Source organism: Cucurbitaria berberidis (assembly GCF_010015615.1).
Source record: "Cucurbitaria berberidis CBS 394.84 unplaced genomic scaffold K460scaffold_6, whole genome shotgun sequence".
Classification (NCBI taxonomy): Eukaryota; Fungi; Ascomycota; class Dothideomycetes; order Pleosporales; family Cucurbitariaceae; genus Cucurbitaria; species Cucurbitaria berberidis.
The window spans coordinates 842,753-865,534 of record NW_024468940.1 but is presented as its reverse complement, the minus strand read 5'-3'; the positions used below and the strand labels follow the sequence as shown (position 1 = coordinate 865,534).

General features: G+C 50.6%; 8 protein-coding genes across 8 annotated transcripts; 4 read left to right on the top strand and 4 right to left on the bottom strand.

Annotated features, from left to right (window-relative positions):
- Positions 1-119: 119 nt before the first annotated feature.
- K460DRAFT_370900 (NAD-dependent histone deacetylase-like protein SIR2) lies at positions 120-2,881 on the bottom strand. The gene has a single exon (XM_040934244.1). The coding sequence runs from the start codon at positions 2,449-2,451 to the stop codon at positions 421-423; it is 2,031 nt and encodes a 676-aa protein (XP_040783486.1). The 5' UTR covers positions 2,452-2,881; the 3' UTR covers positions 120-420.
- A 681-nt stretch (positions 2,882-3,562) lies between these two features.
- Positions 3,563-6,880, top strand: K460DRAFT_194674 (uncharacterized protein). Its single transcript, XM_040927147.1, has 4 exons — positions 3,563-3,845; positions 3,925-4,276; positions 4,324-4,570; positions 4,617-6,880. The coding sequence occupies exons 1-4, from the start codon at positions 3,706-3,708 to the stop codon at positions 6,773-6,775; spliced, it is 2,898 nt and encodes a 965-aa protein (XP_040783485.1). The 5' UTR covers positions 3,563-3,705; the 3' UTR covers positions 6,776-6,880.
- Positions 6,826-8,815, bottom strand: K460DRAFT_321552 (GTP-binding protein-like protein YchF). The gene is given in 4 exon segments (XM_040930486.1): positions 6,826-7,534; positions 7,726-8,211; positions 8,261-8,342; positions 8,359-8,815. The coding sequence occupies 4 exon segments, from the start codon at positions 8,466-8,468 to the stop codon at positions 6,986-6,988; spliced, it is 1,227 nt and encodes a 408-aa protein (XP_040783484.1). The 5' UTR covers positions 8,469-8,815; the 3' UTR covers positions 6,826-6,985.
- Positions 8,816-9,169: 354 nt separating this feature from the next.
- Positions 9,170-10,015, top strand: K460DRAFT_295407 (DUF862-domain-containing protein; the record flags this gene model as incomplete). The annotated part of the gene is made up of 2 exons (XM_040929558.1): positions 9,170-9,508; positions 9,554-10,015. The coding sequence occupies 2 exons, from the start codon at positions 9,170-9,172 to the stop codon at positions 10,013-10,015; spliced, it is 801 nt and encodes a 266-aa protein (XP_040783483.1).
- A 239-nt stretch (positions 10,016-10,254) lies between these two features.
- K460DRAFT_410312 (mitochondrial ribosomal protein-like protein subunit S18) lies at positions 10,255-10,911 on the bottom strand (the record flags this gene model as incomplete). Its single annotated transcript, XM_040937358.1, has 1 exon — positions 10,255-10,911. The coding sequence occupies one exon, from the start codon at positions 10,909-10,911 to the stop codon at positions 10,255-10,257; it is 657 nt and encodes a 218-aa protein (XP_040783482.1).
- A 130-nt stretch (positions 10,912-11,041) lies between these two features.
- On the top strand, positions 11,042-13,291 carry K460DRAFT_370897 (Tim44-domain-containing protein). Its single transcript, XM_040934243.1, has 2 exons — positions 11,042-12,152; positions 12,202-13,291. The coding sequence occupies exons 1-2, from the start codon at positions 11,158-11,160 to the stop codon at positions 12,875-12,877; spliced, it is 1,671 nt and encodes a 556-aa protein (XP_040783481.1). The 5' UTR covers positions 11,042-11,157; the 3' UTR covers positions 12,878-13,291.
- A 386-nt stretch (positions 13,292-13,677) lies between these two features.
- Positions 13,678-14,754, top strand: K460DRAFT_294519 (Thioesterase/thiol ester dehydrase-isomerase; the record flags this gene model as incomplete). The annotated part of the gene is made up of 2 exons (XM_040929496.1): positions 13,678-13,879; positions 13,967-14,754. The coding sequence occupies 2 exons, from the start codon at positions 13,678-13,680 to the stop codon at positions 14,752-14,754; spliced, it is 990 nt and encodes a 329-aa protein (XP_040783480.1).
- A 950-nt stretch (positions 14,755-15,704) lies between these two features.
- On the bottom strand, positions 15,705-18,161 carry K460DRAFT_359460 (uncharacterized protein; the record flags this gene model as incomplete). Its single annotated transcript, XM_040932196.1, has 1 exon — positions 15,705-18,161. One exon carries the CDS (start codon positions 18,159-18,161, stop codon positions 15,705-15,707), a length of 2,457 nt encoding a protein of 818 aa, XP_040783479.1.
- Between the last annotated feature and the right edge of the window lie 4,621 nt (positions 18,162-22,782).

Genomic DNA, 22,782 nt, shown 5'->3' with positions numbered 1-22,782 from the left:
AGATAGGATAGAACCTTCAGGTCTGCTACTCTGACTATACCGAGGACTCCGATCATCTCTGGTTTAGATTCTATCGTGTTATCACGCGTTCAATAGTCACTTGCGGAAATCCATCAGAATGAGGTAAGAGGGAACAATATGAATTGATGGTGAGTCGAAGCTCCTAATAAATCACAATCCTGCATCTATGTTTAGACCCCAAAAGCACCAACCCTGCTCACTAGGGTCTTCCCGGTATCATGCAGCCAAAAGAAGTAAGATATGCGTATCCCCAGATGCAAAGCTACTCGTACAATTGATGGGCTATCCCACTGAAACAGAAGACGCCTTGTATGCACTCGTACTACAAGACAGGACTGCAGCACCGACTTGAAGAAGTTCGTATTACCAACGCCGCGGAATGCATGAAGAATAGAATAACTAGTGCAGGAGGTTTGCCATGCCCTTGGGGAGTGGCCCAGTGGGGCTCTCAATTCTGTGTCGCTCTGAGCTGGCTGATGAAGGGCGGCCGTCGCTCGTAGGCGAACTGATCATCGAGTATTGTAGCTCCTCCCGTATCTGCTCACTGGGCGTACGAGCCTTGACTGGCGTAAAGGTTTCCATCGGTGGTCGTTGCGGGGTATGGTTATTGCGGCTATCCGCATCCGATAGAGGCATCATGACAAAATTGGGTTTGATCTTGGTGAGCCTTATGCTTTTGTTAGGAGTGACCGGGGTTCGACTCTTCTCAACATGAAGACAATCGCTGGTGTTCTCCTTGGTGGTGGTCGGCCGTGGTAGCGTGCTGACTTTTGTTTCGACGATGGTGAGTGAAGGATCGGAGGCTTTCGCAAAAGGCTTGGACGCAGGCCGGGCAGACCCCTTGGTCGCCTTGAATACATTGTTGATCACGGGTATCTCCTTCTTCGGCGCTTTCTTCGCTTTGCTCTTGGTGGCAGTCGCCTTCTTCGGCTGTGCTTTGGGCTTCTTCGCAGGTGCCTTCGTCGCAACCTTCCCGAAGAGATCCATCTGCGCGTCCGACTTGCGCTTTGTGCCCTTCTTTGTCGGTGTGGATGGTTCCTGTTTAACCATCGACAGAGGGAGCATGCGTGGGCTTTGACCAGGCGTTAGCTGGCCTGCGTTGTGAATGACACCATTTCTCCTAGGGGTGCCAACGACAACCTCTGCCTTTTGCTTCTTCTTGAGCTTGCTAAGGTCTTCGTCTGTGACTACCTTGTAGTCCATAGGGTCGTCCCATCTTCGCATGTTGGCATGGTGAGCAACGTTGTCGCAGGGTCCCTTGACCACTAAATCCCATACGTCCTCGAGATCTTTGCCCATAGGCTCCGGGTCATTGTTGAGCCATACTGTAACGCCGTCTCGTCGATCACGAACGATGTTGCACATTTCGCGGGCTATCCGTCGTACACCAGGGACCTTCAATGTGGTGCCCGCTACAATGACAGCATCAGGCCGCATGCGCATGTCGTAGGTCGCACAAGAGCCAATGGACTCATCATCTGGGTTGTGCTCATTGTACAACACCATGCGAGGGCGGAGTCGCCCAATACCGTGGCTTCGTTTCTCGGCGACTTGACGGATCTCATCAGTTTCCACGCAGCTGGGGCAAGCTGGCGGTGTAGGGCCGTTGAACATGTCGGCGTCGAAAGGAGAGAGTGTATGACATTTGGAGCAAACCATGTGATCTAGGCCTCCGTGCACCTGCACAGTCTTGGGCCACGGGCCTTTCTTTGGTAGAGGAACCTGGGTAGTTAGGGGGGGAAGGGATGTATCGATGCCGTCAACATTCTGGGTATATAGTCGCATCAGGCGGCCTTCCTGGGCAAGAGTTGCGAGGAGGTGGTGGAAGGCGGTGGGCTGCGCAGATTTTGTGTGTTGAGATAGTGTGCGCACCATGTCATGGAACGTGGATGTGGATGTGTCGTCTTGATATACAGAGGCATCAAAGAGGTCCTTGCCCGAGGATTTGAGCTTGTGTTCCTTTTTGAGCGAGTTGAACAGGCCCGTGGCTGAGCGGAAGTCGGGAATACCTGCAGACACGGAAATGCCCGCACCTGCAATGACGACAATCTTCCGCTTCTTGTGCAGCACGTTGAGCAAGCGCTGCAGCTGCGGTAGCTGGTCCTCGGTGACTTCTGGACTGGACAGGTCAAGATAGTTGGCTGTGCGCTCTTTTGAATCTGCCATCTTCCTCCTCTTGCGTGGGCGCTGGTCGTCGTCGTTGCTGGAAGGTGGAGAGGGCATGTCTTCGGGCGCAGGGGAGGACTTTGCAGAGGTGCGTCGGGAAGACGACGGGGACATGTAGGCGCGCTGTGGAGCGAAGGGCAGGGTGACGTTGTCAGGTGGTGTGGGCGAACGGGAGAGAAAGGAAACCTCTGAATCGGAGCCATCACAGGAAGGAAGCGAGCTCAGCGGCGAGCTGGGCTCATTGGCTAGCGTACAGTAGTCCATGGTGAAGAGCACGTGAGGGGTGAGGGGGGATCCTGGCGTGAATGCTGGGTATTGAATAGGAGGAAGCGACAGCCCGGTGTCGTGGGAAGGTTCGATGGGCTGTGGTGAAGGTGGAGCGCGCCTTTGAACTCCAGGGATGCCGCGCTTAGGGTGCGAATACTGCTAACAGGTATATAGAGTGTCTTTGGCAGTCGTGGGGTTCGTGATGGTGTGGGAAAACGCGGGTTGAAGGGCTGTGGGTCGCTGCCGTTGCCGCGAGTTCGTGGGGATGCCCGGGTGAGCAAGTGGGTGAATATGGAAAAGAGCGCTAAGCCATTGTGACGGTTGGAGCAGGCGCGACAAATAACGGGCAGGTGCGCGTCTCGTGCAGACGCGCTGGCGCGGTGCAGGCGGGCGGGCGTGGGTCGAAAGGAGGAGGTTGGAGTGTCGTTGCGCGATGATGGCGGCAGGAAGGAGCGAGCGTTGACCTTGAACATGCCAAGGCCTGCGGGCACCCCAGGGCCAAAACACCTCGACTGTTTATGCTTGGGGCGGCACCCAGAAAACCGCCCGAGGCGTGTCAAGTTCACAGCCTAATAAACATCAACAAGTGCACGCTGAAGATGATGATAACCAAGTCTGCTTCTGCATCTTCGTATGCCAGACAGACGCCCATCAAGACAGCATGCTATTATCAGCCGACAGCCACGGCGCATCAAACTGCTCCCTGGCCTGGCTGGTGGACATGCAGGCCTACTGTCGCGCCGTATAGCCATGTAGGCGCACGGCTTGTGCGTATCAATACTATTACTATGCAACACGGATTCGACCAAGTTTAATTCTTATACGCCCCCCCTCTCTCTCTCTTCTTTCACCAGACTGGAGTGAGGCATGAGAACGAGATTGAGAACGAGCACGAAGCTCTCACGAACAGCACACGGCGGGCGCTGGGCGAGGCTGTCGCTGGGCTAGCATGGGTCGGGCGGTAGTAAGCGAGTTCCAGTCCAGTTGTTAGGTACTGACTAGAGGTGGACGGCATCACAAACCTCCATCGCCTGCAGCACAGGAGACCTCTCCCCAGATCTGCCTTGGCTAACATCAACCCTTTCCCTTTCTTTCCTTTTTCCTTCATGATACCCGGTGACGCTATCGTCGCCAACGCTCCTTTTCCCTGTGCGCCCATATCGTTTTCCGATTTCTCTATCCCGCTCAGCCTTTAGCCTCCTTCTGCACCAACACACCCACGCCGACTAGCTCGGCACACTATTCGCCGTAATGGATCCAGGCTACAATATGGATGTGGAGGATCTCTTCGGAGACTCAGAGCATGTCCCTTTACATTCCATCAGTGCCACGCCGCCAGTAAAAGGCCTCGCTAGGCGAGTCGATGACTTGGCATCTAGCGGATGTTGCCAGTAAGTCACCACTAACTAGACATGAAGCTATAAATTGCACACGACCTCTTATATGTATTCTGTTACTAACGAGTAATAGGAGAATCACCTGGTCCAAGAACGGATGCGTAGCCTACATCAGCCCAGATGGCTATAGTGTCTACCTCAAGGTCTTCTCCCGAGACCCCAAAACTGGCAAGTGGGACCTGGGCAAACATGTTCCACTTGAACTTCCCCAGGGCCGTGACATCTTTCCATTTGTTCATCTGTCATGGAGTCACCTGGGCAATGATCTCGCCGTCATGGATGAAGCTGGCCGCGTCCTCATCTTCACCTGTGCCATGGCTCTGGACCGGCTGCATTTCACCAGAGCCGAGCTAGCTCATCCGGAATCAGAAGTAGACAGTGTAGTAGGAATGCACTGGCTGGCGATTCTGCCATATGAGCAAAAAGTAGGTTCTCCCTAGTCTGCATATGGTTGCAGCGCTGACCGTCGTAGAACCACATTGCATGGTCGGCTGCGCGAGAAGGAACCAAGTGGAAGTGGAACATCAAGTCTCACGTGTTCCACGATGCACATCATCCTGTTGATGGCAAAGCATCTCTCATCTACCTCAAGAGACACGGGGAGCTCAAGCTTCGGTTTCAGCAGCATGATAACAACTGGCACGAGTCTGTCGCCCAGTTGGGGCCTCTGGTATCGACCGAGGAGCCCTTTACACATGCAGCGTTTGCGTCCAACAACGGTATGTCTACAGTTTTCCCCCTTGTTTATGTCACTAACAGCGTTAGACAACAGCTTGTTGCTGGCTACCTACGACGTGAAGAGTCGACTGCACTTGTATCGCGTTGAAACTGTCTGGAGTATTCCTGTTGAGAAGCGTAATCAAAACGCAGGGCCCTTCGAAAAACCCACCATTCAGGTCTCCTTAATTAATATCGAAGACAACTGCAATCCCATCGACATAGCCAGCGGTGACCTGAGCAACGGAACAGCGCCAAAGGGTGCAGCTGCCGCCCAATTGACACATCTGAGCTTCCTCCCCGTCACGCCCGAGCAAGATGATGGCTCAATACCCACGATTCAAGCCATCTTCAGCAGACCGCCAAACCTTATATCCTTCGATCAGCTCAGTCCACAGGAGACACCGCACAGTGTGATTGTAAAATGGGAGGTGCACCACAACCAACAGAACCAGCTACATTCAAGCCTCGACCAGGTCACGTCGAAGAAGAAGAGCGTCAGCTCAGGTCCATCGCGTAGCAGCTTCGCTCTCAAAAGACAGCCGGACTTTACGCTACATGCAGTCGTGCTTGCTTTCCACCCTATCTGGTATAACATGCTCCTAGCCTTCTGCTACAGCGATGGCATGATCGAGTTCAGGAAGCGGTCAACCATGGAAACCATCATGCCCGACAGCAACACCGACACCGTGACGTCTCTCCTCAAAGCCGGCTTCGTCTTCCCACACTCCGAACCCTCGCTACATGTCGCCTTCTCGCCAAACCACTGCATGGCAGTTTGTATGCAGCAAGAAGGCGCCATCAAGCTTCGCTCAATGGAATACCAGCACGGCACTCTGGCCACAGACGACGATGACCCGCGGCATGCAGCTGCCCTCGCAGCACTCATCCTACAGTCCTCTTCAGCAGCAAATCAATACTACTCCAGCGACGACATCTTCGCCATCATCGGCCCCCTTTCTGACAAGCGAAAGCAAGACTTTATAAACCTCCTCTTCGAAGGCCTACAAGTGAACATTGACTGCGGAATCGACGAGATGAACAACAACCATCTCATTCTCCTCGGCCGATCCCCGTTCTTCGTGAAAACACTCTCAGCTATGCACCTCTTGGGACTTGAAGGCATGACCAACCGCTCGCTGTCGAGTAAAATGGCCTGGATCATCCTCAACATCAAGTACGTCACGCAGATACTCACGACCATTGCACGCATGCACGGCTCCCTCGAAAAGACATCGCTCCGCCCCGAGGTCGTTCCGCAATTCATCGGCATCTGTCGCTGGGTCATGCACTTCATGGCGTACACACTCGACGAGCTCTTCGCCCTCGGCCGCGCAGTAGAAGATATCCCCCCCACCTCCCTTACCCGCGAAGTCCTCGAAGCCAAGATCCACGAGCTGAACAAACCCGCCGTCCTACTCCTCTTGAGCGCGTTTCCCCGCGCCATGATGAAACTCTGGGCTCAGCCCATCGCCTGGGTCAAGCGCTCGGCGGAAACGTTTACAAACCCGTCAGCGCCCACACCCTCGCCGGAGATACGCCGCTTGTACACGCCGCTGCAGGTCGCGGTCAACGACCTCCCCTTCGAGTGGCGCTGGTTCGAAGTCCTCGTCAGCGAAACCAATACCCTCGTCCGCGGCACCTACAAAAAGGCTAACCTCTCCGAAGCAAAACGCAACCTCGTCGAGCGCGAGCTGCTCCTCGGCAAGATCCCGGACATCCTCCTCCCCATTGCCAAACGCCTGGTGACGGACACGCTGTGGAACGGCAGCCAGCAAGGCGGCTGCCTCGTGGATAAACTCGATCTCGGACGCCTCATGTTCTTCGATACCACATGGTTGGGCTTCCAAGAGAGTAAGCGCGGCGCCGTCTGGCATGATACGCATGTCGTGGATGTGTGTCAGAAGATGATTATTCGCGGTGTGGGCACGCAGTCGCATCCGAGTATGAGTCCGCAGCCGAATCGTAGTAGGAGTGATAGTATCCAGAGCATTAACGGCGGCGGCGGCGTGCCGGGCGAGGCGAATGGAGGGAAGAAAAAGTCGCAGTTGAGACAGTGTGTGCGGTGTGGAGAGTTCATGGAGGATGTGGTGCAGGGCTTGCCTGGGTATACGCCCCATCATGCGAGTTGGCTCATGGGCGTTGCGAAGCATTGTGTTTGTGGGAATAGCTGGATGCTTGCCGAGGAGAAGAACAGGGTACGATAGAATAGTAGATGAACGTCTCACATAGTGTACCGAAATTATGAATCCAAGATGGACATGTTGTATTTTTTCATTCAGGTTTCAGACTATTCATTCTTCATGTGGCGCGTCACTTGCATTTCGTGTCTCATAAGCACGTAATACCAGTCCTAATACGCCACAAAGACCAAAGAGTACAGTACAACCACCCCTCACACCAAAGTGATGAGCAGCTTATGACTTCGCCGCACCGGCCTTGATGAGCAGGATATCGCCGTCCTCGACGATGTACTCTTTGCCCTTGGTCATGATCTTGCCCTTGGCCTTGACGCCAGCTTCGTCACCCTCTTCTCTAAGTATGTTGTAGTTGTACACGATACACTGAATGAAGGTCTTCTCGAAGTCGCCGTGAATGACACCTGCAGCCTGAGGCGCCTTGGTGCCATTTCGTAACGTCCATTGCCTGACCTCGTCGGTACCGGTTGTGAAGAAACTTCCAAGGTTGAGAGCCTTGCGCATGGTCGTGACAACCTTGGGCAGTGCCGACTTGGTTTCGATCTTCTTGCACTCCTCAGCAGCCTCCTCGTCGGTCATGGCAGCTAGACGCTCCTCGAACTGTACGGAGATGGGGATGACTGGGTCACCAGTAGCATTCTCCTTGACCCACTGAGCGATCTTGGGCAGGTGCTTGTTCTTTTGGCGGATATAGTCTCTCTCGCTCAGGTTGACGAGGTATACGACAGGCTTGGCAGAAAGCAGGAAAAGCGGGTTAATGACTTCGACCTAGTGAGTTGTAAGCAGAGATTCCCTAAGCAAGTCTCGAATACAACAAAGTGGTTGAGTATCTGGGTCAGAAAAGGACGTCTCTTCAGGGAGGCCCGGCGTTACGGGGCCATCAGAGAGCTGGGATTATAGAGCAATCGCTCTTTGTCATCTTGTGATGGGAGGGAAGGTGAGAGCAAGACTGTACGTACCTCCTTTGGGGCCCAGTTGCCCTTTCGGACGTCCTTGCCATCCTTAAGCATGGCCAGGATCTTCTCGACCGTAGCCTGCTCCTCCTTGAGCTTCTTCATCTCTAAGCTCTGACCACCTCGCCTAGTCTCCTTGACGAGCTTCTCGAGCGACTTCTCGACAAACTCGATGTCCTTGAGGCGCAGCTCCTCCGCGATGATGTCCAAGTCACGGATAGGGTCAACGTCGCCCTCGACGTGGATGATCTCAGCATCGTCGAAGCATCGGACGACCTGGAAGATGGCATCGACAGCGCGAATGTGTGACAAGAAGGCATTTCCAAGACCCGCGCCAGTGGAAGCACCGCGCGTGAGACCGGCAATGTCGTAGACGGTCAAGTTGGCAGGTACTACCGACTTGGGCTTGTAGTGCTCTACCAGCCAGTCGAAGCGCTCATCAGGCACGATGACACGGGCTTCTTCAGGGTCGATGGTGGCATAGGGAAAATTCTGCACAGGTCAGCGCGGTCTTCGCATTTGGGATTTGCAGGCCACTTACGGCAGGGTTACCAAGCGAGCACTTTGTGATGGCCTGGAAAAGAGTCGATTTACCGACGTTTGCTAGGCCAACCTGGCGTTTACTGTTAATGTGAGAACGTGGCGATGCAGAGCGAAGCAGGGCTCTCACTCACGATGCCGCTCTTGAGACTGTTGCCTGGCCTGCCGAGCGGGAGCTTCTCCTCCTTGACGACCTTCTTGGGAGGCATCTTTTTCTTCTTGGGAGCCGACGCGTAGGTGCGGATCGAGGTAAAGGGGATGAAAAATCTGGGCGAAGAAAATTGGCAGACAGTGCTTGCTGCCGAACGGGAAAAAGTGGGTATCAAAGAAGAGAAGGAAAAGGTGAGTGAGGTAGTGGGGGGCGTTGTGTGAGGAAGAGGGGGAGAGATGGCAAGCCAGCTCTCCTGCGTTCGTTTGGGCGTGGGTAAAAAATTGACTGGCAGCACCAACCGAATTCTGCAGCTGGGAGCTCCCCGCGCTAAAAAAAATCAGGTTACCTAAGTAACGTTAGTTAGCTAGTTACCGCCCGAGCTTTATTTGGTTCATGTATGCTCTGTTTGCTATGTTTGCTCTGTGTGCTCTATGTGCTCTGTGTGCTCTGTTGCAAGGGCTTGCCGAGAGCGGAAAGCACGTCCCGGGGCTGCTACATCACCAACCACAATGGCGTCTTTGTCTTCTGTTCTCTCTGCGCAACTACAACTACTACCCCTCTCCACAACCTCCTCAGGGCTGGTCCCGCTCTCACTACATCTCCTGTATCCTTTACCCCGTTCTCTGAAGCTGTTTAGCGCATGCCTTCTTTCAAGCTTTCATGATACCCTAGACTACCTAATCGGGGTCGACATCGCGAACTATACCCCAACAGCCCGGCTGCCAGAATAGCTAGCCCATATATACTGTGTTGCGCACAATGTCCTCCTCAACCCGCCCGAAACCGTCCCGCAAGAGCTCTGGAAACCACAGAAGTACACTATCATTACAACGGGCTGAAGTGACCATCAACATCTACGATCTCCTCCCTCCCGGCAAGGTCTCGACTGTGCTGTGGGCAATTGGCAGCTCCCTCCTGCACTCAGGCGTTGTTATTGGCGACAGGGAATATGCATATGGTGGGCACGACCGGCGAAACTTGACTGGGGTGTACTGGACAAAGCCTGGACAAGAACCTCCAGGCGGAACCTTCAAGCAAGCCGTCCTCCACGGCTTCTCTTTCCGACCTGCAGACGAACTAGAGTCTATTATACAAGAGGTACGAAACTCCGTCTCCAGGTGAAAACTAAGCTGACTAGTGTAGGCCTCCCTAGAGTTCCAGGGCACATCCTACAACCTCCTCACTAAGAATTGCAACCACTTCACCTCGTACCTCTGCGAGAAGCTCACGGGCCGCCCAGCCCCGGCTTGGCTCAACCGCGCCGCCAGCATAGGCGTAGCCCTCCCATGCGTTGTACCACGGGAATGGATTGCGCCACCGGATTATGATACTGCGGATGGAGAGCTCCTTGATGAGGACTTTGAAGACGAAAGAGCGTCTATGCTGCGACACGACCGCGAAAGAGAACGCCATCTCGCGACCGCAGAGGAAGTGGACTGGGAGGAGGAAGAGAGCCGCTCTAGTCGAAGTGAGCTAGGCAGCGCAAGGCGCAATATTAGATTCGAGTCCGGAAATCTTGCACCCAGGCTTGTAAAGGACACCGACAGTAGTGGTAGGACGCTGCCTTCGGCGGAAAGAGCGCCCTTGCCGAGAAATTTAACCTGACTACATGTCTTTCGAGTCACGCAACTTGCTTGACATGTGTATGAATTCTTTCATGTATAGTGGTCGACCTAGATGGTATACTAACAGGTCCCCTAAAAGCACATGCGCCTTGGATGCCGTATTGTACATGTTCACTCAACTAGCACTCTTCTAAAGCTTACACCCTCAATTCCATGCCCCAGCTCAAGATGTGAATACCGATCACCTTGCGCAGGCCACGACATCTGTAACGAGTCCTTCTAACCCAGTCTCCTTGGTTTCTTACTCCTCACACCGCCAAACTTTAGCCTGGTAGAATCTGACAGCTTGACAATCAACGGGCGAATCCGCTTGCCCTCGGACCCTAGAATTGCCTTTGTAACCGCCTCCCTCCCTGGCCCAAATCCCCGATAAATCAACTCCAGCTTTTTGATCTGCGGCAGCAAGCCCTTGTCAATGACCCTACTCATCACGAAAGCAGCCAGCTGATACCCTGCATCGTACGTCCCCCGTCCCGCTTTCCGGAAACCAATGTTGCCGCAAGACACGGAGATGAGGGCGTCGCGGTTGGGCTTTGAGAGTGTGAGGTGCGTGTTGTGTTTCGTCGCGTAGATGTGGAGTTTGTGGAGGTCGTCTTCCTCCCAGTCTTTCATGGTCAGATTGCGAAGGGCGGAGGGAGAAGCGCCGGGTATCAAGTTGGAATAAAATTCTGGAGATGCGCGACGGAAGTTCTGGTCGACTGAGCTCATCAAAGAGTCGAGCGTGTGTTCGGGTTTGTCATTCTTGCGGTCCGAGGGGGCTGCGAGCGTCTTCTTGGTGGACTGGGAGAAGGGCCGGAGAGGTTGTGTGCGGCGGCATGATGTGCAGATAGTCGACGTTAAGGAGCGGAATCCGCGTAGCGCCGTGTTGCTTGCCATCTTGTGCGCGTTGGACTGGCAATGGCTGCCCTAATTGGGGTTCAGACGTGGTTTCGATAATGACGCTTCTCGAATCTCGAAGAAAGTTGCGATGTAGGCCCGAGCTCCTTCCGATGCGGAAAAGTCAGCGGCGACTGGACATTCTTCACTCATCATACGTCGCGCCCACCCTCGATACTACGTCTTCTAGGGCTGTTCCTCATTCATTGTTTGTAATAGAGCATCTCTCCTCTCACATCACAGAGAATGAGACCGCCAACAGCAAGCACAATTGCCGCGCGATGGAGCATACGGCCGGCCACAGTCACACCGCCGAGCGCATACGGACGAGCCGCAGCATATAGACGATTATCCACAGCGCCAACAGCGTCTCGGACACTAGCCACTCGAGCATCACTCCCGTCACAACATTCACCATCCTCGTCGCTCCTGTTCCTGCGAAGCGACTTCTTGCCCCAGGACGTCATTTTCCGTACATCCTCTGCATACGCCCGCCACTTCTCCTCCCAACCTGCACTACAAGAGCAAGCGCAAAAACAAAAGAGTGTGAGAGACGACAAGCCCGAACCTCAACGGGACGCTAAGCAACCTGCATCCGCTGAGGATCACACAGCGGAGAAGGCAGCAGGCGAGCAAGGAAAGGACGGAGAGCAGGCCAAAGAGAAGAAGGCCGGCGAGGAAGAGACAGGCGAGCAGAAGGAGGGCGAGGAAGGCCAGAAGAAGGAGAAGAAGAAGGAGGATGCGCCGCCACCTCCACCTCACGGCGACAAGACGCCTTGGCAGGTGTTTACCGAGACGCTGCAGCAGGAATTCCAGGCCTCGAAAGAATGGAATGAATCGACCAAGCAGCTAGGCGGCTCCATCCACGACTTCACACAGAACCCTCGTGTTCAAAAGGCGGGAGAGATTACAGAAGCAGCCAAGACTAAGACAGCCGAGGCCTTGATGGCAACTGGACGTGCTGTCGGTCACGGTGCGGCATGGACATGGGATACTATGCCTGTGAAGGGCGTTCGTGCGGCTGCCAGAGTTACCGGAACCGGCCTCGAATATGCCACTCGACCTGTGCGACAGACGAAGGCTTTCCAGGCTGTCAAAGAGACCATCGACGATGGCAGCTCTTCAAGATACGGAGGCTGGGTAGAAAAGGAAGAGCGAAGAAAGAGGAGAGAGTTGCGAGAGCTCAATGAACTGCAGCGAACTGGAGGAAAGTCCCTCGGACCTATGGAAGAGGATCCAGAGTGAGCAACGCACATGAGGGCCAGATTTCATTCCACTAACGATCAATAGCGCTGGCACCAATGTCACCCTTCATAAAGATGCAAAATACAAGGAGGTCTGGCGAGAGTGGAAAGACAATTCCAAGCTCGCCCAGGGCTTCTTCAGCATGAAAGCCGTATACAACGAGTCCGACAACCCCCTCATCTCCACGGCGCGCAGCATCTCCGACCGCATCACTGGCTTCTTCGCCGAGAACGAGACAGCCATGGTCATCAAGAAGTTCCGCGAGATGGACCCCAACTTCCAGATGGAGCCCTTCCTAACTGAAATGCGCGAGTACATCCTCCCCGAGGTCCTGGACGCATACGTCAAGGGAGACATCGAGGTGCTGAAGCAATGGCTCTCAGCGGCGCAGTACTCCGTCTACGCAGCGCTGATGCAGCAATACCAGGCTGCTGGTCTCAAATCCGACGGTAAAATCGTCGATATCCGGGGCGTAGACGTGCTCAACGCTAAGCTTCTGGAACCTGGCGAGATCCCCGTCTTCATCCTTACCTGCAGGACCCAGGAGGTACATGTTTATAAGAATGCGAAGAGCGGGGAGCTAGCATCTGGCATGGACGACAAGGTCCAGCAGGTCACTTACGCCATTGGTGTTACCAGGATACCCGAGGATGTCAATAACCCTGAAACGAGGGGTTGGAGACTAATTGAGCTCCAGAAGAGCGCCAGGGACTATTACTGAACGATTCGTACGGTACCAACTCTTCAGCGGAACCCCTTCGTAACTGTACCACTACTATTGTCGCATCTTCACGCTCGCGGTTCGTTTCTTCAGCATCTTTGGCGTTCAAAAAGATAAACGTTCAACTCCTTCTGTCTTTGTACTACAATGTTTTATTATATCTCCGCTACGAGGAGATGATGTTTCTCTTCAGGGTCATGGAAGTGGATAGACGAACGCTCCAGACAGACATGGCGTTTGATATGATGACACACTTCCCCACTCTGTATGTATAGTATTTGGACGATTAGCTGGTTTTCTAGGTTGGGAGATATCAGCATGTGTACATCATGAGTTTGTAGTAGTATCTCTAACAAGAGGTCATAGGCGAGAGACATCGAGAGTGGAGTGAAAAGATATAATCAATCTTTTCTAGTACTAGTTACATTGACTTGTTCCATTGTGTTCTTGATGCTGAAAGCTAGGTTATTACTCATGATACCAGTGGATGAATGGAATACGCCCTTAGCGCCCGCTCACCTCAAAACGTATATGCGAAGGACCGCAAGTATCAAAAAAAGACCAATCGTCCGAACCACGCACAAAATCCAGGATACGCAAACATTATTTTCCTGCTTACTTGGCTCACGAACGTTGAACCAACAATACGCCATCCCACAGCCGAGGCATCTTCGTTCCTCCCGTTCCGAAACGCGGTCCGAGCGTCAGAATTCTACGTTCACTCGACGCGCGCTCACCGACTCCCGGTGTTAGTTCGATAAAGTCTCTGCCCAATTCTAAGCCCTGCGCACGTTAGCCAAATGTCGTCCGCAAGGATCGCCGTATCGAGACATGTGGGCCTGAGTCGTGCGGGAGCAAGTGTTGCGCCGCTCCGGCGCGAGGTCGGCGGGGGGAGTGGTATAAGTATAAGAGGGAGTAGGGTGGCGGCGAAGGCGAGGTGGAAAGCTGCTTTTGGAATTGATAGACGGATTGCTGGACAGCTTAGGTGGCAGAGTGGAATTTGTGAGTTAGCCTCTTCCTGGAGACTTTGTTCTACAGTTTTGATAGGAGTATCTACACAAAAAGAAGTTATAGCTAATATATTTTTAGCATCGTCAGAGCCTCAGGTACAAGCACAACAAACTCCCCAGCCAAACCCAGATACCGCCGCAAAGAAACCTCTCTCCATCAGACTCCCCCTCGCCCTCGCCCTCACCCTCTTTACCTTCGGAGCCGGATTCATCATGGCTGGCGCACCTGCCGTCGAATCTATCCGCGCCATGGCGAACCCCCCAACAGACGCAGAGACGCTCGAACTATTCCAACCGCCAACCGAAGAAGTCGCAGAGATTGAGCGAAACCTCTTCTCCCACCCCCTAACAAAGCGCCTCCTCGCCGACCCAAAATACATCGCTGCACGCCCACACTTGAAAATCCCAGAGGCCCTCCGCCACCAGAACCTCACGGGCGGCACGCTTCTCGGCCCCGACAAAATCGCCGTGCCACCACTGCAATTCACCACCGAAGATGGGAGTTCCTTCGTGTCAATACAGTACCTGGGAACCGCGTTGTGTGGACACCCGGGCATCGTACATGGAGGCCTGCTAGCTACGCTGCTGGACGAAGGACTCGCGCGGTGCTGTTTCCCCGCGCTTCCGAATAAAGTGGCCGTCACTGCGTCGTTGAAGATCGATTACAAGGCGCCGGTCATGGCAGGCCAGATCATTGTTCTGCGGGCTGAGATGACCAAAGTGGAGGGCAGGAAAGCGTGGGTCAAGGGGTGGTTGGAGACGCTGGCTGATGAGAGTAAGGGCGAGAAGGCTTTTGTGCTTACCGAGGGGGAGGCACTGTTTATTGAGCCGAAGCATGCGGCGAGTCTGAAGAGGGTTGTTAATTAGAGATGATTATAGAGAGGAAACTTTTGAAAGGAGCATAGGGAAGGTGTTGGGCGTTTCACTGTCAATGGTAGCCTAGGAATCAGTCAGGTTCATAGGCGCTGAAGCCTAGATGGGAGGCATATGTAGCCTTTACTCAGCTATAAACTTATAGATGCATATATAGAGAAGACATCATTCGACTAGAGGATAGATGTGGACCGACACTTGCCTTGCTCTGCTGTAGATCGCTGAGCAATCGAGCAAATATCGCGGATCCCATGTCGTCCCCACACCGTAGATTTTTACGCCAAGTTCTTGTGACTTCCGGCAGCGGTGATCTCAAGTAAAACAACAAAAACACGAACGAGATGCCAGGTCACAATCCATAGTGGCACATTCAAAGTTTTCACGGCAAACAGACTTGGAATGCTTCTTCTCAACTCGAAACTCCGCTTCTCATTAGATATATTACGTCTAACATACGCCGGCCATAGACGCAAACGCCACGGCGATAGCTACATACAAGAGAATCTTTCCATCTTTGAGCGCCGTAAAAGGTGGTAAAGATGGCAAAGGAGATATCAGACATAAAGGCTAATGCAATATGCAAAAAGGGAAATAAGAGGAGGAAAAGAAGAGAAACGGAAACACACGAAAAGAAAAGTGGGCGTATTTACAGTCCGAGGAACATAGATGGTGGAGATGGTGAGGTATTTTGACGTCTAGGGACGTCGGGTATAGGTAGTGACCGGTCGCGAAGCCTTGCTTCGGTGAAGTAGTAGGTTGTGTAGTACAGAAGGGTTTGACGGAAGACGCCCGGCGCTGATGATGCATGCTCAATGGAAAAAGAGTCGCCGATTTACAGAACCGAAAGAGATCCGTCGCTGATAATGCCACTTTTTGAAGGTTGTGTGTATGTGCGGAGGTTGATGATGATGTGAAGTTGGGGTTTTCAGAACTCGTCATGTCTTTCATCGGCTGTTGCCTAGGTTGAGCCATGACATGTCCGACTGTCCCTTCTTGGGGTCGTCTTGATTGGGTCCTGGGCCAGGAAACATCGTTACCGTGCTGTCGTGTCCCACTCGTGGAGGGGGGTAGAATGAGTTGTAGTTGGGGTTCGACAACGCTTCTTGTTGCGCTGCCTCTGACGCATTCGGACCTGGGAAGATGGTGACGGTACTTTGACGGTCCTGTGGTAGGCCGAGACGAGGTGGTGCAGGGTACATGGAGCTGAATCTGCTCTTAGGCATATCATCGGTAGGTGCGGCCGGTGCATTGCCAGCTGGGAACATGGTGAAAGTGCTGTCCCGAGCATCAGGTATTATAGGTGATTGCCCTTGACCAGGGTAGAAGGAACTAATGTTGCTCTTCGGGTAGAACGAGTCTGTACCATCAGGATAATATGAGCTAGCAACGTCATATTTGGCATTGGGCTCTATGACCATGCTGCCGGTGTAGTTACTACTAGTTCGTCGGTCGTCTCCAACTGGTGTCCAGCTTTCGACGGGCTTCTCGTAGTAGTGGTCGCTGTGGCTGACCCCTGACCTTGAGCTGCCATTCGAGTTGGCGCGAGCAAGTTCTGCTGACATCGGCTGGATCTGGTGTGGCAGAAGGTGGTTGGGGGTTCCCAGTGTCGGACTTCCGCTGGCTACCGAGCTAATGCGTTGTCCATCCAACTTCGGGATCTCTAAGGGAGCAATATGTTGTGATGGACGCTGGCTGTACATACGCGAGTTGGTGTATTGCGACTGACTGCCTGTACTTGTCCTATCCGAAGCGTATGTCGATCGGTCAGGTTGTACGCTGGCGAGATTTGTAGCGTCGTTGTTTGCGAAGTAGCGACTCCATCCCGAACTGCGAGCTCGAGGAGCAGGCTTAGCGGCATGTGCTATTCGACTAGAATTCTGTCGCACAATCTCGACAGGCTCAGGCTTCAGATCAAACTTAGACAACTCCACAGGATCTGAATACCCCAACGGGCTGGTTTTCTTGACGAGACCTGCTTGACTAGCATCGCTAGCCATGTTCTTCTTGTGGTTTGCTCCACGACCCTGAATGATGGCGAGCGACGAGTGCGAGTCGTTGTTCATCTTGTACTGCTGGCTCACTACAGATCCGCCAGCTTCCTTCATGAAATCGGCACCGCGGTCGGCGAAGCTCATTCGGTCCTTCTCCACGTATCCATGGGTTTGCTTGCGCTTGGTCTTCCTATACTTCAGGCAGAGGAGAATTAAGATTAGGATCGCTGCGATCCCGAAGATGGCACCAAGTGTAGCCCCAAGAACGGTGAGCATCTTGCCCTTGTGGCTAGGTGGAGCCGCGGGTATAGCCGCAGCATCTATGGTAGGTGTTGCCGATACGGATGCTGTTGAGGTTGGGCGTGTCGACGATATGGTTGAAGACGTCTTTGAATTCAGGATGACCTGCTGGCCGCCGAACATCTCAGTCGCATTCACCCACGAGTTGGCTTTTGCGTTGAAAACGACAATAGGGTCGGTCTGGTTTCCCCCGCTTGCAACAGTGAGGCCATCGTCGCCTTGCGCAAGAGAATAGCCAGATCGCGCCGATGTGGGGGCGAACGTTCCGTTGTATGCCGCCCAGTTTTCAACGGTAACCCGCTTCGCCTTGTCGCCCACATTCGTTCCCGGAGCAGCGGGACGTCCATCTTTATTCACGAGTAAAATCCGTTCAACCTTGTTTGGCGTCACGCTCATGTCGAACTTCTCTAGTGCTTGGCTTCCATCTTTTCCTGTAATAACTGCGCATTGTACTGCTTCTTGGTTCACAATAGGCTGCTGAAGTTTTACGCCCAAGTCTCGCCAGCCTTCTGCTTCGTTGAACTTCCAAACAGCAGTATTAGTCGCACCTCCACCTACTAATAAAGCGGAGTTGGCGTCCGCCGACATGAGCATAGGCTTCACCGAAGGAGGTGCGCCAGCGGAGGGCAAACCTTGAACTGAGTAGGGTGGGATAGTCGAGAATAGAAACGATTGCGAAGATGGGCCGACGTCGCCTGTTGTTTGTGATCCCGAGTATACCAATATCTTCTGTGAGTCTTGGAGATAGACCGCACCGTGATTCTGGCGGTTTTGCGTACTCCAACTCTCTGCTCGCAGCCAATCCCACTTCTTTTCCGAGAACGAGTAGTGCATAAGCCCTGGATAGTTCCACGTAGCGGCCGTCTCGTTTGCTACGCCTCCAACAATGTAAAGTTTAGCAGCTTTAGCATCTCCCTTCGGTACAGCTTTAACACATTGCGCCCCCGTCAACGATATATCCATTGGCAGGGCTTGCCATTTTGCTCCTTCTTGAAGCTTCAGTGACTGGAATCCAGTCGGCGAATACACATAAAGCGTTCCATCGTGAATAATTGAGCAATGGCCGCTCAACGGGAATTTAGGCTCCGGGGTGGCCATATTAACAGACATGGCAAGATGTGTCCGGTTGGCAAGTAAACGAAAGGACTGTGTCTCGAGTCGACACTATAAAAGCAAACAACAACCAGCTATATTTCCGCCTAAATTCTCATGACGAGGGGAAGGTCCAGGAGAAAAGGTGTCGCAGTAGTAGGCAATAGCGAGCCGTTTGGTTCCGTCGAATGTGCTTGTTCGCCGCTGAAATCGCGAAAATGGTACGGGTCGTGAAAGCTCGGAGGTTGGAGAGAAGAACTGAAGGAGGTGGTATGACCGCGTGTATAATTCGTAAGGAGGGCGGACTGTAGCGACAGGCGGTCAGTGTTGTCAGGTAAACATGGAGCGCGTTGAACATACTCGAATCCAAGACAAAAATATCGAGACTGAGCGCGACAGTGACTCTCGATCCGGTGTCAGAGCAAGACAGGACAGCAGGAAGAATGCACAGCGAGTGATGGGGTGACCGTCTGTCAAAGAGGCACAAAGCAGTCGGAACGATAGGCTGGAACGAGAGGCAGCAGCACAGCACAGCGGTGTGCGAAAGTCGAGGACAGGTATAACCGTCAAGGCGAGGCTGTTCAGTCACTCGGAGGCTGAAGCTGGGGAGAGACAGCGAGCCTGAGCGAAGGGGAGGTGTGGTCCAACCGGCTGCTGAAGGGGTCCATGCCTGTCTGTGCCTGCTCACGGTTCGCGCAAGGGCAGCTATCGGACTGGCGTTGGCATCTCCCAAAGGGCCTAAGCGGCGACGGCACGAGCGACGGTGAGACCTAGGGCGGACCATGCACACGAAGACAGTCAGGGGTAAGTCGAGAGAACAAGCCAATCGTGGCCCCGCCACCGTATATGTTATTCGCCAATGCCCCTGGCCGTAACCAAGTCCAATGTAGCGTGCCTGTTAGCCAAGAGACGTGCTTGCAGCGAAGAAACAGCCCATCGCCAGAACAGTGCCCAGGGCCTCTGTGCGACGGCGACACCAACGAAGTATTTTCCGTCAGCATATGGCCAGCTGCGGGGTCAACGGCGAGCGACGCCTGACGCCGTTGAGCGCCCTTCAGCAGGCCCAAGACGGTGAAGTCGTCTTCGCTGCTCTGGCGATCTGAATATGCTGAGGCTTCCGCTCATGAAACTTCGACAAGACGGGATGAGCAAGGGTCCCACCATATTTCCGCTCCTTTGACGGCTTCACGAATCAAGACGGACGGCTGCTTTACGTGCGTTTCTTTCCTCGGCTGCACATGGGCCTTTCCTGGGCATAGAATAGAGTGGAACGCTGCGTATAAGAGAGATTCAGACACGCATCGTCGCGACCTATGCTCTCCTGGTAGCAGAGGTTGGCATCTCCGTTTGTCCAACAGCCCACGCAAGTGTATGCGAACATGGTCGTACGGGCCCCGGCGATGGTCGCCCAAGGTGCTGGCAACCACGCTGTTGGCGCTGGTATTACCTTGGTCGTTGAATCTGCCACCTCGGAAAGCCTTGCACGGCGTGTCGCTGTTCGTCGGCAGCCTTTAATTGTCGTCACACACCCATCACACGCACCTGGCGGCGATTCGAGATGCTTGAGTGGGAGGGTATGAAGTGGACATTCGAGGCGCGCGCTCATCAAGGCGGTTCGTGACAGGAGTGGAGTCGCGAGCCCCTCTACTAACATCTGAAACGGGAGCGGGCACCCCACATGCCTCTCCTGACTCAGCTGGGCAGAATCACCGCCTCTTCATTACACACTGACAGACGATCCCACAATGGCTCTATGCTCATGGGGACGTCAGCTCTTTACACTTGATTGACTTGTGCTAAAAACATTTCTGTACGCAGTCAGCCCTCAAAGACGACCGCATTGGGCCGCACGACGTACATCTTCATCAAAACGTACGCGCAACCCTGCCAGTAACACCCCATTCCGGATGTCGCATATCGCGGTCAGCCTGACCACATACTAGGACAAGGTGCATTCTGCCAATACTTACCTACTATGATATTAGCCTCCATCAATTTAATGCTAGACATGGATTCGGCCTCTCTATCCAGAAACCCTCTATCCAGTGACATGGGCCGTTCCGGTAATAGATCTTCTAGCTTATGTTGACAGCTAAGACCTCCTGACTACTTCGGGCCTTTACAACATCAATTCGACTGTTTGAGTTGATCGCCATTCAACGCAGTTGTTCTTCACTTGGTAGGTCTCGCGAGTCGCGACAAGTACGAAGGCGGTGTAGCCAGCGGGGAAAGCAGACTCTGGGCCACTTTGTTCGCATCAAAAGAGTTGTTTAACTAATCTGTTCTTCATGCGAAACAGAATTTCCACCAACCGTCTCCGTCGTTTCGATGCACCAAGGTAAGTCTGGGCCCACTTTCGTCATCTACTATTCGTATGTTTCGTTATGCGTTCTATTTCTGCCTGGATTCGAGGAAACCCACGTGGCCAACTTGTGAACTCATTTATCGATACGCACAGGGTAGGGCTAATTTACTAAATAGTTCTTACTTAGTAATTATTATTTAGTAATTACTAAATAATGTATTACATGGGCGAGTTAGTTGCCCAGTTAAGTTAGTTACAATGCTAAAACCCTACTAAAATTAGTAGTCCTCTACTATTAAACGTAATGCCTTAATACAACAACGTGCAATCCTTTTAAAAAAAAAACTAAATATAGCTTATAGTTTAGGCTTTAAAACGCAACGCGAATTTTTCTTAATAAAAAGCTACGCAGATCTACAGCGTTTCTTAAACAATACTTAGTAATTAACTAAAAGGAAAGCCTTTACAATATAATACTAGGCCTAATAAAATAAGGCTTTTTTTAATAAAAAAAAAAGTAATTGCCTAGTATATACTCTACCTTAAAAACTAAGGATTTCCGCCCTAACTAGCTGCTATAAATAATATAGCTAATACTTTACTAGCTAAACATAGGCAACTACTTATTAGTAGAAACTAGGCTAGCATATTTATTAAATAATATTTACAGCTTAGTACTAAAACTTTTTAAAAGTATAACTACTAAAAAATTTTATATAAAAATCCTAAGCTTATACAAAGCTAGTTCTAATTTATAAAAAATATAAAAGCTAAGTATAGTATTTAAAATAAAAATATATACAACTTTAACAAAACAGGCTTTATAATAGGCTAGATATTATATAAAACTATTATTTTAAGTGCTAACTATTAAGGACAGCTAAAGATAGTGCAGCAAGGTAATTAAAAGTAAGTAATAGTAATCTAAAGTATTAATATAATAAAGTAAATTATTTTACTTTTTATTATTTTTACAGGCAAGAACTACTTCTTAGCCTAGTATAAAAAAAATAGCCTGCCCTATAATTAAGTTATTATAGTTTCTAAAAATAGCTAAATAATAAATAAGCTTACTTTTAAGTAGTTAAAGCACTTTAATAAGCATACTAAAAAAAAGGTTATTAGTACCTATTATTTGCTTATTATTAATAGTTATAAAAGCTATATATTAGTCTAATTCTAGCAGTACTATAAAGAATAAAAGATTATTACTTTTTATATACTTCTGTATTTGTTATACCTGCTATAGCTACTTAATATAAATTGTTTTGCGCTTTTAAAAAAGGCGTATAAGTGCTAAGCTAAAAAGCTAATATATAATAGCATTAACTATATTACTAAAATTAAGTTCTTACTGTACTTTAAACCGGCTTTTAATGCTGCTATTATAAAAAGCAATATTTTAAGTAGCTTTAAAAGCGCTAGTCTAGTTCTTTTTAACTTTAAAGCTGTAATATTAAAACTTAATATCTAGTTGCGTACTTTACTACTACTTACTATTAAAAATAGTCCCTAGGAGTTAAAAATACTAAGTAATACTCTAGAATTTAAATTTTAGTTAATACTAGTTAAAATAAAAATTTAAAAGCACCTAAATAGTTCCTTTACTTTAATAGTTAAAACTTTTAAAAAAATTTTAAAAAGTGCAGTTATAGTCGCGCACAAGCTTATATTAGCGCAGAAAAAAATTACTAAGCTTTAAGCAGTTAATAAAGCCGCTACGCAATAAAAATTATATAAAAAAAAGTAAATATAAAAAAAAAAGACTTTTATAGTAAAAAACAGTCTTTAACTAATAACTTTAAAAGAATTTAAGGCGCGTAGTAATAGAAAAAAAGCAAAAAAGCAAGTATATACTAAGGCAGGTAAGCCCTTTTAAAGGCGCTATAAATGCTATAGTAAGGCTAGGCATAATGCGCAAATGTATAAGCAAAAAATAAAAATAGTTTCTAAATAAATTAGCTTATTACAATTTACTACTATAGTCTTCTATAGTGCTATACTGTTATATATAGTACTAATTTTAGTAAAGTTTTAGTATTATAACTAACTTAACTGGGCAACCGACTCGCCCGTGTAATACGTTACTAAAATTAGTAAATTACTAATTAGTAATTACTAAAAAAAAATAGTAATTACTATTTAGTAATTACTAAATAGTAATAATTAGTAATTACTAGTTACTAAATAGTAATTTAAATAAAATAAAAAAATTACTAATTTATTTATATATATTTATATATATTATATACTAAAAAAATATAAAATATATAAATATATATATAAATAGCCCTAAAATAAATTAAATAACCAAAAAAAAAGTGAATTTTTGTA